This window comes from Trichechus manatus, unplaced genomic scaffold, assembly GCF_000243295.1.
Source record: "Trichechus manatus latirostris isolate Lorelei unplaced genomic scaffold, TriManLat1.0 scaffold00159, whole genome shotgun sequence".
NCBI lineage: Eukaryota > Metazoa > Chordata > Mammalia > Sirenia > Trichechidae > Trichechus > Trichechus manatus.
In genome coordinates this window covers 1062027-1077555 of record NW_004444095.1, presented here as the reverse complement: position 1 = coordinate 1077555, position 15529 = coordinate 1062027, and the positions used below count along the sequence as shown (strand labels likewise).

Genomic DNA, 15529 nt, shown 5'->3' with positions numbered 1-15529 from the left:
CGCCCAGCAATTCAGTCCCTCAGGGAGTTTGGATGTGTCTATGGGGCTTCCATGACCTTTCCTTGTACAGGTTGTGCTAGTTTCCCCTGTATTGGAAACACTGTTAATTTGCCTGAGCCCTGGTGGCGCAGTGGTTAAGGGCTTGGCTGCCAACTGAAAGGTCAGCAGTTTGAATCCACCAGGCGCTCCTTGGGAACCCTATGGGGCAGTTCTACCCTGTCCTGTAGGGTTGCTATGAGTCAGAATCGACTTGATGGCAATAGGTTTTGGTTTAAAGTATTCAGTTTTTCTCAAGCCTTATTAAGACCCTTGGTTCTTTTCTGTTGTAGTAAATTTGAGCTGGCAAAAAATAATACTCATGAGGGAATATATAGAATTGGCAAATGTATAGAGACCAAAGTTTATTAGTGGTTACCAGGGAGAGGAGGGTGGGGAAAAGGAGAGGGGGTCATTGCTTAGGGAGCACTGAGTTTTCTGTTAAGGGTGATGAAAGAATTTGGAAAAGGGTAGTAGTGATGGTTGCACAACATGATGAACATAACTAATGTCACTGAATTGTACGTGTAAAAAATGTTGAAATGACAAATGTTTTGTTATACATATTTGTATCACAATATAAAAAGAATAATACTCATGAGAGGAGTCCATTAGAAAGTTACAGGAAGAGTGAGGCTAGGCAATTGGTGATATATTATTATATTTGAAAATCTGCCACCTTCCTTGGTGAAGTAATTTAGATAAGGATAGTGGTAATGGCTACACAACATGAGGGACATAATCAGTGTCCCTGAATTGTACATGTAAAAATTTCTGAATTGGCAGTTTTTTTTTCATATTTTTTTACCACAATTAAAAAATACAGACACTAAAAAGAAAAAGATCCTCAGTTTAAAAAAAAAAATGAATGAACCAGTAAAGTGGTGCAACCACTTTGGAAAACAGTCTGGCCATTCCTCAAAAGGTTAAACATAGAGTTACCATATGACCCAGCAATTCCACTCCTAGGTATATACCCAAAAGAATTAAAAACATATGTCCACACAAAAACTTGTACACAAATGTTTATAGCAGCATTATTCACAATAGACAAAAAGTAGAAACAATGCAAATGTCCATCTACTGATGAATGAATAAAGAAAATGTGATATATCCACACAATGGAATATCGTTTGGCAATAAAAATGAATGAAGTATTGATTTATGAACCTTGAAAACATGAACCAAGATGATTTATGAACCAAGATGTTTTGAAACATCTTTCACAAAAGACTACCTATTGTATGGTTCCATGTATAGGTTCCATGTATGGTTCCATGTCCAGAATAGGCAAATCCATGAAGACAGAAAGTAGATTAGTGGTTGCCTAGGGCTAGGAGTGTTGGGAGAAACGGAGAATAACTGCTATTGGGTACCAGTTTCTTTTGGGGGTAAGGAAAATTTTCTAAAATTAGATGGTGGTGTTGGTTGCACAACTCTATGAATATACTAAAAACTACTTATTTTACACTTTAAAAGGGTGAATTACACAGTATGGAAATATCTCAATAAAGCTGGTATTTTAAAAAGTGAAAAAAAGAATCTGCCACCTTCTTATATTAGAATATTTGCAGAGGAGTGTAGCAGGAAACTGCTTTGTTTTGCTTCTTTGGAAATAGCAGCAGCAGCAGCAGTAATAGTAGTTGTTGTTGCTGTTGTTTAATGCACATTGTATGCCAAGTACTGAATTTGGAACTGTACCGAAAAAAACGTCACAGTTCTACATTTTAATTTTCACTCATCATCACCTGGGAGATTTGGATTAAATTTCTTTTTGGGAAATAGAATTGGTAGGAAGAAACAAAGTCCACATCACTGATTTATTTGTTGGGATAATCTTTAGTCATACAGTCCTTTCCATTGACTTTGTAAGTTTATAGGGTTGTTATTGGTCTTTCTACCTAATAGATAAGCATACTGAAATGTTGAGCCTTTCCAAAAAGTCTCAGCAAGCCATTGGAAAGCTGGACTGAAACACCCCTCATTTTAAATTCTAGACCTCAGTTTGGGATTTTTACAGTATTATTAAAAGGCAGAAACTAGCTGCAAAATTGAAATGAAGGAGCTTAACATTTTATTTCTATAATAATTTCTAAGTTTCCCCATGACTTTAAAAGGCCAAAGTGTTTTTCACTATTTTTGCAAGAGGACATCCAACATGTATAGATTCGTGACTCAAACTTGCTCAATCCTTCCCCTTTTCTGGTAAAGTTGACACCTCCCACCACGACATACCACAGAGTCAAAGTAGAAAATCGTAAAACAGAAATATTTACCCAAGTCAAGAGAAATTCATAGGCTAAACAAAGGGGCAAAAAAGCTTATTACTTGTTTTGTGTCTCAAAATGAAAATGGAATGGGCCATCACTTCAGTAGCTGGTGATTAAACTTGAGAGGGCAGATGGTTTGCTATTTGCCCTTGTTCCTTAAGTTTCTCGATTTCTCTATTTTTAGGCTAGAACCAGTCCTGGAGAAAATAATACAAGTCATGAAAAGGAATGTACAGTTCAGCGTTTTTATCCTTCTGAAGTATGCTTTATGAAAGCTGCCATGGAAACATTGTGTAACTGGTTTCTTGGATAGTCTAAGTCCTCTTGTGTTCCGGTTATGAGAGCTTGTGAGCTCATTACAACTTGGAAAGGCAGCACTCCCAGGGAAAGTGGAGGCCAGGCTCCCACAGAGGGTGGGTATTAGGGGGTTTTAGCTTTATTCTGCATGCATACTTGAGCTACACAGTCAGCTCAAGGCTCAGCCCAGGACAGTGTCACATTGTTCACAGCTGCATCGCATCTTGAGCTTTCTGTGTGCATCCTACACACTTTTACAAGGCAGGGACTTAGCTCTTCCAGCTGGAAGCCAGAGAGAGAGTGGTAGTGCAGATTCCTAGCAACACAAGCACATGCAAACAACACAGACGGTTAATTCTCTTGAGTAGGACCTTTAGGGCACCAGACTGTGTTGCAAGTCACTGACAGTTATTGGATATAAATTTGTATAGCTTCTGTAGCATTGTGATGAGAACTAGACCTTTTCCCTGCTACCTTCTTCTGCTATTGCTGAATTCCTGTTTGAGAACTGGTTGGACTATGATACATGGAAAACTAGTAGCAGAAGGCTTGTTATCTGCAGCGAGTTGGGTTTATGCTGAAAGAGTGTCAGAGGCAGAATATGCCATAGTTAAAAGGATTCGGAAGGGAAGAAAGTTTGAACTGCTTTAGGGAAGTCGAGTGCAATGCTAGAGCAGGAACATTCCAGATGCTTGTCTCTGGTACTGTTCCCCAGTGAACCACACCCTGAAAAATCAGATCATCCTTGCCTCTCCCACTTGGATCTCTAGCTCCTGGAATTTGCTTATTCTTCATATAAGCTGTAGATTTGGATGGAGCTTCTGACCTCATTTAGACCCTTTGTTCTGAATTCTGAATAGAACCAGGAAAATTGGAAAGTGGGGATAGGATTGGGGTCAGAGGAAGGAATCTTGGTTTTATGAAAGAAGGAAGATAGTAGGAAACTAGGCTAATGAGTTAAGAGGCAATTGAAAAGGAATATTAGAAAGAAAGGGAAAAAGAAACCTTTTGCCAGTAGCTTCTGCCAAGATGTTTGCTTGGCACATAGCTTCACTCAACACTTTTGTGTAAGTAAATGAATGAAAGAAAATTTGAGGTTAGAAACTGCTACAGGCTGGTGTTAAGCAAAAGGTGATCTGTGTTAGACTAGAGCGCATTTCTGGGTCTCTAAGTTGCTTATTTTATAAAGAGCCAAAGGGACTCATTTATGAGTGTATACCAATCTGGAGGGAAGGACAGGAATTGTTTTTTTGTGGGTTAATGCCACAAGACAATTCATACTGTGAATTGGCTGAGACCACCCAAAAGGGTAAACTGTGATGACTAGGGAAAAGAGACAAAGGCAGAAGCTTGACTCTTGTGGGGAGAGAGAGAATGAAGAACAATCAGAAGGACCCAGATGAATCAAATTCTACTCAAGAGTAAAGCCCAGGGAATGGTTAGTTCACTTTTAGAAGAAATTTGTACCTACAGCCTTCCAAGACCCTCTTATAGGTTTTTAATTTATTGAATAGTGTTGTTGGTGTTTATCACAACTGAGAGTTTTTGGCCTAATTGACTACAGTAGTCATTAGATAATGTCCTAAAAGCCCACAAAATGGAATGTAGAAAAATAAAAAAAAAAGAAGATAACATAGGCCTTTATACAGAGTTTATACTTGAACTGTAACTACGGGAGCAAGAAACATTATTAAAATATACAATTAAAGACTCCATTGTACTCGAATGAACATATGAATCACCTGGGAATCTTATTAAAATGTTGATTCTGTGTCGTAGATCTGGGGTGGGGCCTGAGTGTCTGCATTTCTAACAAGCTCCCAGGTGATGCCGATGCTCTGTGAACCACACTTTGTGTAACAAAGACCCACATTGGACTTGCCAAACTGTTTGGTTCTCTTTGGTAGATGTCCATAGCCGCTCACATTTAGACATAGGTGAGAGCTTCCTTCTTATCCACGTCTTGGCTACCAGATTATAATGCAAGCAAGTCTCAGAACAAGCTCTGTCGCATAGGACATTTATTAGCCAGAGGGCGCAAAACACTCACAATCTGTGCGAAAGGCACAGTGAAGTCACAGCTCTGCTTTTTTGGGTGCTCCATTGAGAGGCTCTTAGTCTACACAGGCCACAATCCTGTAGCACAGTTGTTCTCAAAGTATGGTCCTCTGACCAGCAACCATCAGCATCACCTGGTAACTTGTTAGAAATGCAAATTCTCAGGCCCCACCCCAGACCTACTGAATCAGAAACTCCAAGGGTGGGAACTGAAATCCGTGTTTTAACAAGCCCTCCAGGTGATTTTGGTGCAGACTTGAGTTTGACAGTCACTACTGTAGCAGAAGGATTCTGTCAACCATCTAATTGAATTCAGGTAACTAAGAATCCAATGAATCACAGCTGGACATTTTGGAATGCAGCCTGGAGCACCATTTCTAAAGGTGGAGGGCTTACTAGATTCTTCTGACACCCTGATGATATAAAGATGGAATTGTTTCTAAAACTTTTTTGGCAGTCCTCGTATTTTGCAAACCAGTAATATCACCAACGCAAACTCGTCTAACATTAATTAGGCTAATTAATGAAACCCCTGGTGTAACAGGGTCTGACTATAGCTGAAGCAGTTACTGTGGCTGCCTCTGGAGTGAGACTTTTTGATTAATTACTAGCCAACCAGCCCTGGAGTGTGCATTCCTGATGAAGACAACTGATCGCCTTTAGAGTACACCTTAAGCTAACACAAACATACATCGTATTGTACTGTCCATGTGAGGTTTTTTTTTCCCCCAAACTTTTAATATTTACTGTACTAAGGCATAATTAAAACACAAAATGCATCAATTTTAAGTGTACAGTTTGAGTTTTGACAAATGTATACCCTCATGTAAGCACCTTACCAATCAAAATACATAGCATTTTCATCACCCTAAAAAAAAAAAAAATACCCTTGTGTTCCTTTGTGGTCAATTCCCTACCCCCACTGCCCCAGGCTCCCACCTATCTGCCTTCTGTCACTGTAGGTTAATTTTCTGCCCCATAGGGATTCCAAAGAGTGGCTGGTGGATTTGAACCGCTGACCTTTTGGTTAGCAGGCAAACTCTTAACCACTGCACCACCCAGGGCTCCATACAATTTCATATAAATAGGATCAAACAGTATGTGCTCTTTTGTGTCTGGCTTCTTTTATCCAGGATGTTTTTCAGATCAGGGTACCTTGTTATGTTATCAGTAGCCAGTTCCCTTTTATTGCGGGGTACTATTCCATTGTGTAACTATACCACAATCTATTTAGCCATTCTCCTATTGGTCTGTTTCCAGCTTTTAGCTGTTATAAATAAAGCTGCTATGAACATTCGTGTACCCATCTTTTTGTGTACATATCTTTTATTTCTTTTGGGTAAGTATCTAGGAGTAGAATAATCTGGGTCATAAGATAGGTATATGTTTAACTTCATAAGAAATTGCCACACTGTTTTCCAAAGTGATTGCACCATTTTGCATTTCTAACTGCAGTGTGTGAGAGTTCCAGATCCTCCACATCCTCACTAACACTTGGTATTGTCAGTCTTTTTTATTTTTATGTTGACTGTTCTAGAGTAAATTATAAAAATCGTAACATTATCTTTCTTCCCCCAAATTTAAATTCAGGTTTCTGTGTTTGATCTCTGCAAAGGCCATAAAGCTAATGTTGACCCAAGTGACTTGAAAATGGAATAAATTCTGTCCTTTTTCAAACCCCCAATTAGAATTGGATTTGTGGGTACCATTTGAATTTGTTTGCTAGTATGTTGTTCTTTTTCTCATTCTTTTATTCATGCATTCATTCTAGTCTGTCAATCAGTCCCCTAGCTGTATTAGACCTGTTTTTTGAAAGAACAGTTATGTATTAAGTTGCTGGGAAATATGACAGAAGTAGGTGACAAGGTACTTGGCCTTCAAGGAGCTTTTTGGAACTGGCTTCCTTAAACATATATACACAGAAATGCTAGAAAAGAAATGTAGCCCATTGTATATGAAGGCCAGCCCAGACTTGAGTAAGGGCATCATCTAACTGTAGCTTCCCTCCTAGGTGAGGTGAGTCCAGGAGCGTAGATTGTTAAATTGTTACTTTATGCTGAATATTAGAATGATTGCACCTTATAAAGATAAATGCTTATTTTAATCCCAATTATATTTTTACAAATACACCTTACACACACTGACACACATACGTTGGGTAAGAAATACTCAAAATGTTAACAGTGCATATCTTTGTGTTATGGGATTATTTTATTTTTTTCTTTAATTTCTAAGTTTTCCACAGCACGCATACATAACTTTTATAAACAGAAAAACGTTATATTGCCACTTGATTGTTTGCTAAGTTTGTATAGGTATTTCAGTTGCGTATTCCTTATTCTTTTTAATGGTTTAAACCCTGGGCAGCAAAGATTCACTACAGTAGAATTGGATTACGATCTAGGAAAGAAAAATCCTTTTCCTTCTCCAGAACGAGGACTGCATGAATGCCCTGCAGGCAGGCCACTGTAGTCTTTCACAGAACTTAGTTTTCCAAGTTGTCAAAGACCAAAAGGAAGGTTTTGTTTTCTTCTTCTTGTTTCCCCACATCAACAGAATCTTACTTCCCCCAGCTTGGAGCCTAGACAAGAATTTTTTTTTTTCCTAGCCTATTTTTGTTGTTGTTGGCAAATTATTGAGGGTTTTTATTTGTGCTTTCTGATGAAATAACAAATGACCTTTGTTTCCTCCCTTTTTTCCTCAGCTGACCTGAATAATGTCAGGTTCTCCGCTTATAGGACGGCCATGAAACTCCGAAGACTGCAGAAGGCACTTTGCTGTAAGTATTAACCAGTACTTGAAGATCTTGGTAGTTTTTATTTGCTTACAGGAAAAGTGGGTTGGGGGTATTTTCACTTGGAAAGGGGTGAAATAGCTGTTACAAGTTCAGTTGCAACATAGAATTCATTCTTGAAAGTGGCTTTGGCCTAATGTTTGCCTTGACGATTTTTTTTTACATTGTGTAGAATCAGTCCTGCCATCATTCCTCAGCTACTGATATTGAATGGATAGGATATTTATCATTTTGATTTTACAACTAATGGCATTGGCCTTTATGAAACTTGAACTCTCTCCCCCCTATTCTACCTTCTGGAACCCTGGTTAAGAGTGGCGCAGTGGTTAAGAGCTACGACTGCTACACGAAAGGTCAGCAGTTCAAATCCACCAGCAGCTCCTTGGAAACCCTATTGGGTGAGGCAGTTCTCCTCTGTCCTGTAGGGTCGCTATGAGTCAGAATCGACTCGATGACAATGAGTTTGGTTTTTTAATTCTACTTTTAAGGAGCCCTGGTGGTGCAGTGGTTAAAGCGATCAACTGTTAACCGAAAGGTTGGCGATTCGAAACTATCAGTGGCATCACGGGAGAAAGATGTGGCAATCTGCTTCTGTAGAGATTTGCGGCCTTGAAAACCCTATGGACTCGCTATGAGTCGGAATCGACTCGATAGCAGTGGGTTTTGGTATTCTACCCCTGGTGGCACAGTGGTTAAGAGCTCAGGCTGCTAACCAAAAATTGGCAGTTCAAATCCACCAGCCACTCCTTGGAAACCCTATGGGGCAGTTCTACTCTGTCCTATAGGGTCGCTATGAGGCAGAATCGACTCGACGGCAGTTGTTTTTTGTTTTTTTTAATTCTACCTTTAAGGGACACTGGGGGTGCAGGGGTTAAAGCCCTTGGCTGCTAATTGAAATGTCAGCGGTTTGAACCCAGTAGCCGCTCCATGGGAGAAAGATATGGTAGTCGGCTTCCATAAAGATTTACAGTCTTGGAGACCCTATGGGGCAGTTCTACTTTGTCCTATAGGGTCGGTATGAATTGGAATCAACCTGACAGCAGTGGATTTGGTTTGGTTTTTGGTATTCTACCTTGGTTTCTTTTTCGGTACAAAATGCAGTTGGTATTGGAAGACTGTGACTGCCTTATCCAAAGAAAGGTTCACAGACATGTTTGGTTTATTAGCTTGAATGCTAGCATTTAAATGAATGCTGTGATAGCCGATAGATAACAAGATTGCTGTTCTGCTTTTGCTAAATATCATATCTCTGTGGAAAAATCCTGTAGTGCCATTCAACTATGTATTTTCACCAGATAGTTTATGTATAACTATCTGTTATCAACAAAGTGAATTACGATATAGTATTATTTAAGTTCCTATGTGTATTGATGATATGACCATGAAGCTGACAGGTACATTCCCTATCCCGATGGAAATTATAGTCTAATGAGGGACATACAGGGTGTCCATAAAGTCTAGAAACATAGGCAATTGTACATAGTGTCATCAAGGCCGTCTACAATCTGTAAAAACATAAAATAATATTATCTCTGTTTCCAGGCTTTATGAGCACCCTGAGGAAAAGTGAACAAGACCATTCCAATGTCATATATTTAGTCATGTGACAGTAGAGGAATGGGGTACTATGACAACAGCAAGTTGGGGAGGAGGGCAGTGGTTTCAGAGAAGATTTGCTTGAAGAAGTGATTTCTAAGAAAGATGAGTCCAAAAGGGTAAGTAGAGCTCACTCTAGGAAGAGGATTCTAGTCAAAAGGAACAATATGTGTGGCAGCCTGGAGGCCAGAGAAAGCATGGTACATTCAGGACCTGAAAGTACTTCAGCATGGCTAAAGCCCAGAATTCCAGGGAGGCGCTATGATACAATGTTAGGCTGGAGAGAAAAGCAGGAGGCAGACTGTAAAAGGTTTTTTAAATCCAAGTTGAAGAATTTAGAGGTCACTGGGGAGCCATTGAAGGGTTTTAGGCAAGGGGATGACATGGTCCGAATTTCATTTAGAAAGATTATTCTGGACTGGGGGCGTTGTGAGACTGACTGGAGAGAGGCCTGTTGAGTTGTTGTAATAATCTAAACCAGCAACATGATGGCCTGGACCAGCAAAGTAGGAATGGAAATAAACAGAGAGAGGTGAGAAATACTTAGGAGTTGGAACCAACAGGCCTTAGTGATTACTTTGATGTGGTGGGTGAGGGGGGATCAAGGAAAATACTCAGATGCTTGGCTTGGACTACCAGGTGAACAGTGGACTTGCCCAATAGAATTGGACATAAAGCTGTGGTGCTCAGGAGAAAGATACAAACAATATTTAGGAATCACCAGCATATAGATGCTGCTTGGAGCCATGGAGAAGAGGAGATGGCTCAGGGAGAGTATAGAGTGAAAAGAGAACGATTTAGGACAGAGGAAGAGCCAAGTCCAAAGGGGACTGCAAAGAAATGGCCAGAGGGGGAGAAGGAAAATCCGGAGAAGTTATTGTGTGCCATATGCTGCAGGGGAAGAAAGAGGGAGAGATCTTCTATTAGGGTCAGATGTTGCTGGAAGGTCAGGAGAAAGCTGGAGAAAGTGCCCATTGGATTTAGCAACAAGGAGGTCCTTTGTAACTTTGGTGAGATTTTAGATATGGTGGAGATGGTGCAGCTGGTTTAAAAGTGAATCAAAAGTGGGGAGGTAGAGACAGTCAGTATGGACAATTCTTGCAGAAATTTAATTGTGAAGGGGAATGAAGAGAGATGGCAGCCAGCTGGAGGGAGCTGAGGAGTTAACAGAGTATACATATGTATACACAGAGAGACTTGTGAGTGTATTTAAATGACTATGAGAATAAGAGAGGGTGAGATTGAAATTATTGGCTCACAAGGAGATAATAAAAAAGTGGGCAGGTGATCCAGAGGCCAAGAAGAGGAAGGGACGCCTCTCTTCCACTGTCATGGGTGGGGCAGAGTAAAGGATCTGTGCAGGTCCAGGTAACTTCAGACACCCGTGGCAGGAAGGTGAAGGATGCCCAAGGCTTCCATTTTCTGCGTGAAGTTGGAGGAGAGTTCCTGTGCTGGAATTAAGGGTGGAAGGTGATAAAGTTGAGGTTGAGAAACAGCAATATGGAGCCTGAATGAGTGTTTTATAGCAGTGCCAGTCGGCAGAGGTGCAGTATTTCTCCAGGTGTACTGAGCAGTCAAGGGGTGGCTGGTTCTGCCCCAGGGTGGGGCATTTGCCAGGTGGTGAGAACTAAGGACACCTGGGCAAGAGAAGTGAGGATTTGGACAAGTGAGTGGTTGAAATATCTATCAAGTCCCTGTTAGGTAGGGGAAGGTATGAATGAATTCAAATGGAAGTTGATAATTAAGAGGTGGTGGGATCAAGAGGCTAGCTGTTCAGGGAGGTAGATGAAGGGATAGAATGGAGTAACTGGAAGGCCAGAAGATTGTGGTCAGAGAGTAGCATAGGTGAACTTTATTTCAGGAGTACAACAGCTCCGGGTGATTAAGTCTAGTGTATGACCATTTGAGTGTGTGACAGAGATGGAGGAGATAAGAATTTCCATGGAGAATGAAAGAGGAAGTTAAGGATTTGAGAGGCTGGGATGATACATGAGTTGTCTGTGTCAATGTTGAAGTCATCCAGAATGAGGGCCAGAATTGGGGAAGAGAAAAGGACCATGAGCTCTGGCTGCCAAGTCTTCAGAAATGGAGTCTGATCAGGGGTCTGTGGAGGCTAGCAATAAGGTTGTTGAAAAAGGTTGCTGCAGTACTTACACAGTGATGGAGAAGAAAGGTCCTGGAAGTGAGATTCTTTGAAAGGAGAGGGTAGGCCTTTCCTCTTCATTTTGGTACCCCCAATGCTTAGCAAAGAGCCTGGCACAGAGCAGGGTTCAATATGTTCTCGTGGAGTGGATGCATGAATGAAAGTACATTTCAGGCCTCCATTCCTTATAGCATATAGTCCTGAAGCTATCATTTTCAGCTACATAGCTGCAAAGTTTAAGTGGTTTTAAAAGCTCTCCATGCTTAGGAGTTCCTTAGGGACCTTATGATGTACCATAGCTGGAAGGAGGCAGTTTGGGGTATAGCGGAGGTTGGGGGATAGAGAAAATCTACCTCTTGTTCTCCTGGCCCTGCCCCATCTTGTATGTCCTGCTTTCCTTTGATTAAGGGGTAATTATGAACTGGTTATTGTAAAATGCTATAAAATATTCCTGTGAGACTCTGATAGTTCAGAAAAGATAATCAGGTGTTCCTGGTTATACTATGAAAAAGCCCAGAAATAGACTAGATGGAAAACATTATAATGACTGTCCCTTTGCACAAGATTCCTCTCGATTCTGGATTTAGACATTATTTGATTCTCCTGTTAAAAAAATAATTCTATTCACATATGTGTCTTATTGTCTATCACTTCACTTTCTGTTAAAATTTCAGATAAACATTGGGAACATGGGGGAATTTTATATTATAAAAATATTAGCTATTTGAACTTACGGCCTTGGAATAAAGTTACGCTCTGAATGTAGAATGATTTCTTTAAATTTTCACTTTTAAACAGATTTTAAATTCTCAGCATTTCCTTTCTGAGCATGCCTTTTCTCATATTTAAAAAATATTTTTAAAATATTCAGGTTATAGCAAAATTAGGGTGTGTTTATCTACATTAAGTACTGGATTTTCAAGAATGCTAGGAGTGTCCATGCATTGTATGAACATAGAATAAATAGTTCACCAGTCCTTTTATTATTGAAGCTGTGTGGTCACATTACTTTCTAACTGCTCCATTTAAGAATTTCCTCTTAAATTTATATTCGCTTACGTGTATCTTCTGGCCTTTCATCATTTCCGTGCCTGCAAAGCCATGATAAAGAGCTATTGTCTGTGGTACAGGCAAATAAAACTTGCCCTGGCTAGCTTTTTCTATTGAAGGCCACTTCTGCTAACTCTTACTTTAATGAAAATTACTGATGTTATCTCAACGATTTCCTGATGCCAGTGAAGAGCTTGAATTACAGATGCGGTAGAAAATATGCAGCACCACCTCTATTAAGCACTTGAGCTTATTTTTCACTTCACTTTCAAAGCTTCAATATTACAGAAAACAGAATAACACAATTTTATCCACTATAGAGAATTCGCTATTTAAGTTGAGAGCATCACCATTGGCCTATAATGTCCCCAGTTTGTAATCGGTTTAATGTTGCATGACTCCATACTGCGTTTCAACTCAATGTGAATGAAATTTAAACTGGATAGAAAAGCAGAGACAAAGAGAGAATCTTGGTAATAAGGAGTTATAAGCTGGTTCACATGGCTGATACTCCATTTACAGATATAAAGAAGATAAGCTTTTTCTTCTCCTTCTGTAGTTTTGATGACATCCCATAGGTGTGTGGCTTCTAAGATTAAAAATATAGCCAACTTCTAAGAGCAGAAATAAAAATGCACTTAACAAAGCAAGTGTATTTAGTTTATTAGTGTATAGTGTCTCGGAGAGAGCCCAAACCGGAGGGCTAAATACACTGCAGTTGATAAATGTGACAAATACTCTGCAAACAACAATAGGGAACAATTTGCCTCTGTTCAGCAACTAAATAACACATTATAGAGATTTTGTACAGCCTGGAGTCATCTGCATAAAGTCACAGCTTCTGGACTCACCCTCACCATGACAAAGCAGGTGAAAAATGTGCTCCCTTCTCAGTCAATGCACCTCATCTTTTGATAGTGCACTAAGGGTGACATGAGTCAGAGTTTAGTTGCTAAATAAGACTTACAGGATGCACAATAACAAGGCTTGCAAATCTACAGTTCATTGCAGGAAAAGGCTACAATAAGGCAACAGCAAGGAAGTCAGAATATGGAGCAGAGCCACAGCAAGGGGTCAGGAGAGGCCAGTATAATTATTTTGTCCCTCACCTCCCCCCCAAAATCTACTTTTCCCATATACCATGTATTATTTTTCATATAGGTTAGAGGTCATGCCTCTATTATTTCAGAATTCAGAATGTTTTGAGGACACAGCCAAGTTCATTTTCTCAGCGTACATGGTTTGACAGATACAGATTTCCAAAGACAGGGGTCCTGCACCGGGACTGTCTATCCCCAGGGGAAGCACTGTAGGCCTGTTTGGAATTTGTTGAATACAAGTTACACACTAGGGAAGGAATGATTGACCCTCAGTCGTGGTGCTGATGCTGTTAAAGAGCCCCTCATAGGTTCCATTCTCCGCAGCTTGCCATCCTCATCCTTCCTCCTGAAATTGGATGTCTTTGAAGTACTCTGTTTACGCTAGGAGGTTTTTTTCATCAGTTTATATTTTCTCATTAAAAGCAAATTCTACCTAACCAGATATTCCTAGCCCAGCTCCTAGTTTTCCTAAGGCCCCTTTATTTCAAGTGGCCCAATGCTGTTGCCATTGAGTTACTAGTGTCTTTAATATAATTAAAAAATAAATTTGAGATGAAAAATGTTTGGAGTTGCCCAGGGTGAGATCATATGAGTAGTAACTCATTGCCATCAAGTCGATTCCAACTCACAGCAACCCTATGGGGACAGAGTAGAACTGCCCCATAGGGTTTCCAAGGCTGTAAATTTTTACGGAAGCAGATTGCCACATCTTTCTCCTGCAGAATGGCTGGTGGGTTCCAACCACTGACCTTTTCAGTTAGCAGACAAGCACTTAACCATTGCACCAACAGGGCTCCTTATATGAATAGCAGTCACTCCTAAATGGACTTTGGTTCGGGTGTGCCACAGAAATTTCCATAACCATCCATATCGGATTTTCTGGATTTTCAGTCTCAGGAAAGTAAGCCAACCAAATTTTTAACTTAATTTTTCTTCAGTGATCCAATTGTCCCATTTGTCCCTCTACCACCTTATGGCTTTCCACACACGATAACAGAGCAAATAGCTATTTTGTATATACAATATTATGGCAGATGAGACATACAGTGTATAACCTACAATCTACCCAAAACCTTTCTTAAACTTTCATCATCAAAATGAATGACTGCACAATGTTCAGATTATTATAAATCAGTGTTCTCCAGAGTTGACTTGGTAAATATTCCCACAGGGTGCTTCCCAACACAGGCCCTTGATAAAAGATGTATCCTAAGAAACAAAAAGTAGAAGTCATAGCCACATTAATATTGTTCCATGTAGTCATAGCCCTGGTGGCACAACAATTAAGTGCTTGGCTGCTAACTGAAAGGCTGGTGGTTTAAACCCACCCAGTGGCTCTGCAGGAGGAAGACCTGGCAGTCCACCCCCATAAAGATTACAGCCTAGAAAACCCTATGGGGCAGTTTTACTGTCATATGAAGTCGCTAAACCAAAACCAAACCCATTGCCGTCGAGTCGATTCCAACTCACAGCGACCCTATAGAACAGGGTAGAACTGCCCCATAGGGTTTCCAAGGAGTGCCCGATGGATTCAAACTGCTGACCTTTCGGTTACAGCCAGACTCTTTAACCACTACACCACCAGGGTTTCCATGAAGTCGCTATGTGTCAAAAATGACTTGATGGCACCTAATGACAACAGTCAGAACTCCCCTCTCATCATCCAGTGTGACTTGTAGGTTGGCTGGTCATCCTACTCGGTTCTTGGCTCTTCAAAAGAGGAGGTTTTGGCAAACAGAATCCTTTGCCCTAAGGCACATCTTGAGTCAAAGAGAAGGGAGCATATTCTCTTATTTAAAGCTTCTCTCTAGGGAGCAACATTATGTTAGGCTTTCCCTTTTCTAACACCTTGTGTGGTGGCTTCCTTCCCCTTGGCAACAATCTCACCTTTCTTCCTTTATCATTCTTTTTAATCAACCCCTCCCCCTCCCCAAAGTAACTTCCTTGGGTTCAGCCACTGGCTAGTCCATATTTAGCTGGTAATAAAATGAAATACACTAGGGCTTTCCCTTCAGTCTGTCCCCAGTAATAAAAAGTCAGATTGGATCAGTACAGAGAAATAGGACTATCCTATCCACTAGGCAACAAAACATTTGTGACAGTCAGCCCCAATTAGGCAAAGTATGGGCCAGGAGTCATGTATTCCATCAATCCCTTTGGAATTCTTGCAGTTGAATTGAAACTA

The 15529-nt window shown here is 40.4% G+C and overlaps 1 protein-coding gene across 1 annotated transcript in view; it reads left to right on the top strand.

Annotated features, from left to right (window-relative positions):
• DMD (dystrophin) overlaps positions 1-15529 on the top strand; it is a 2372918-nt gene that overhangs the window by 2262458 nt on the left and 94931 nt on the right. Inside the window, exon 64 of the mRNA XM_004386236.2 lies at positions 7366-7440. Coding sequence (XP_004386293.1) covers positions 7366-7440 — 75 coding nt within the window. The remainder of the gene's footprint in view (positions 1-7365; positions 7441-15529) is intronic.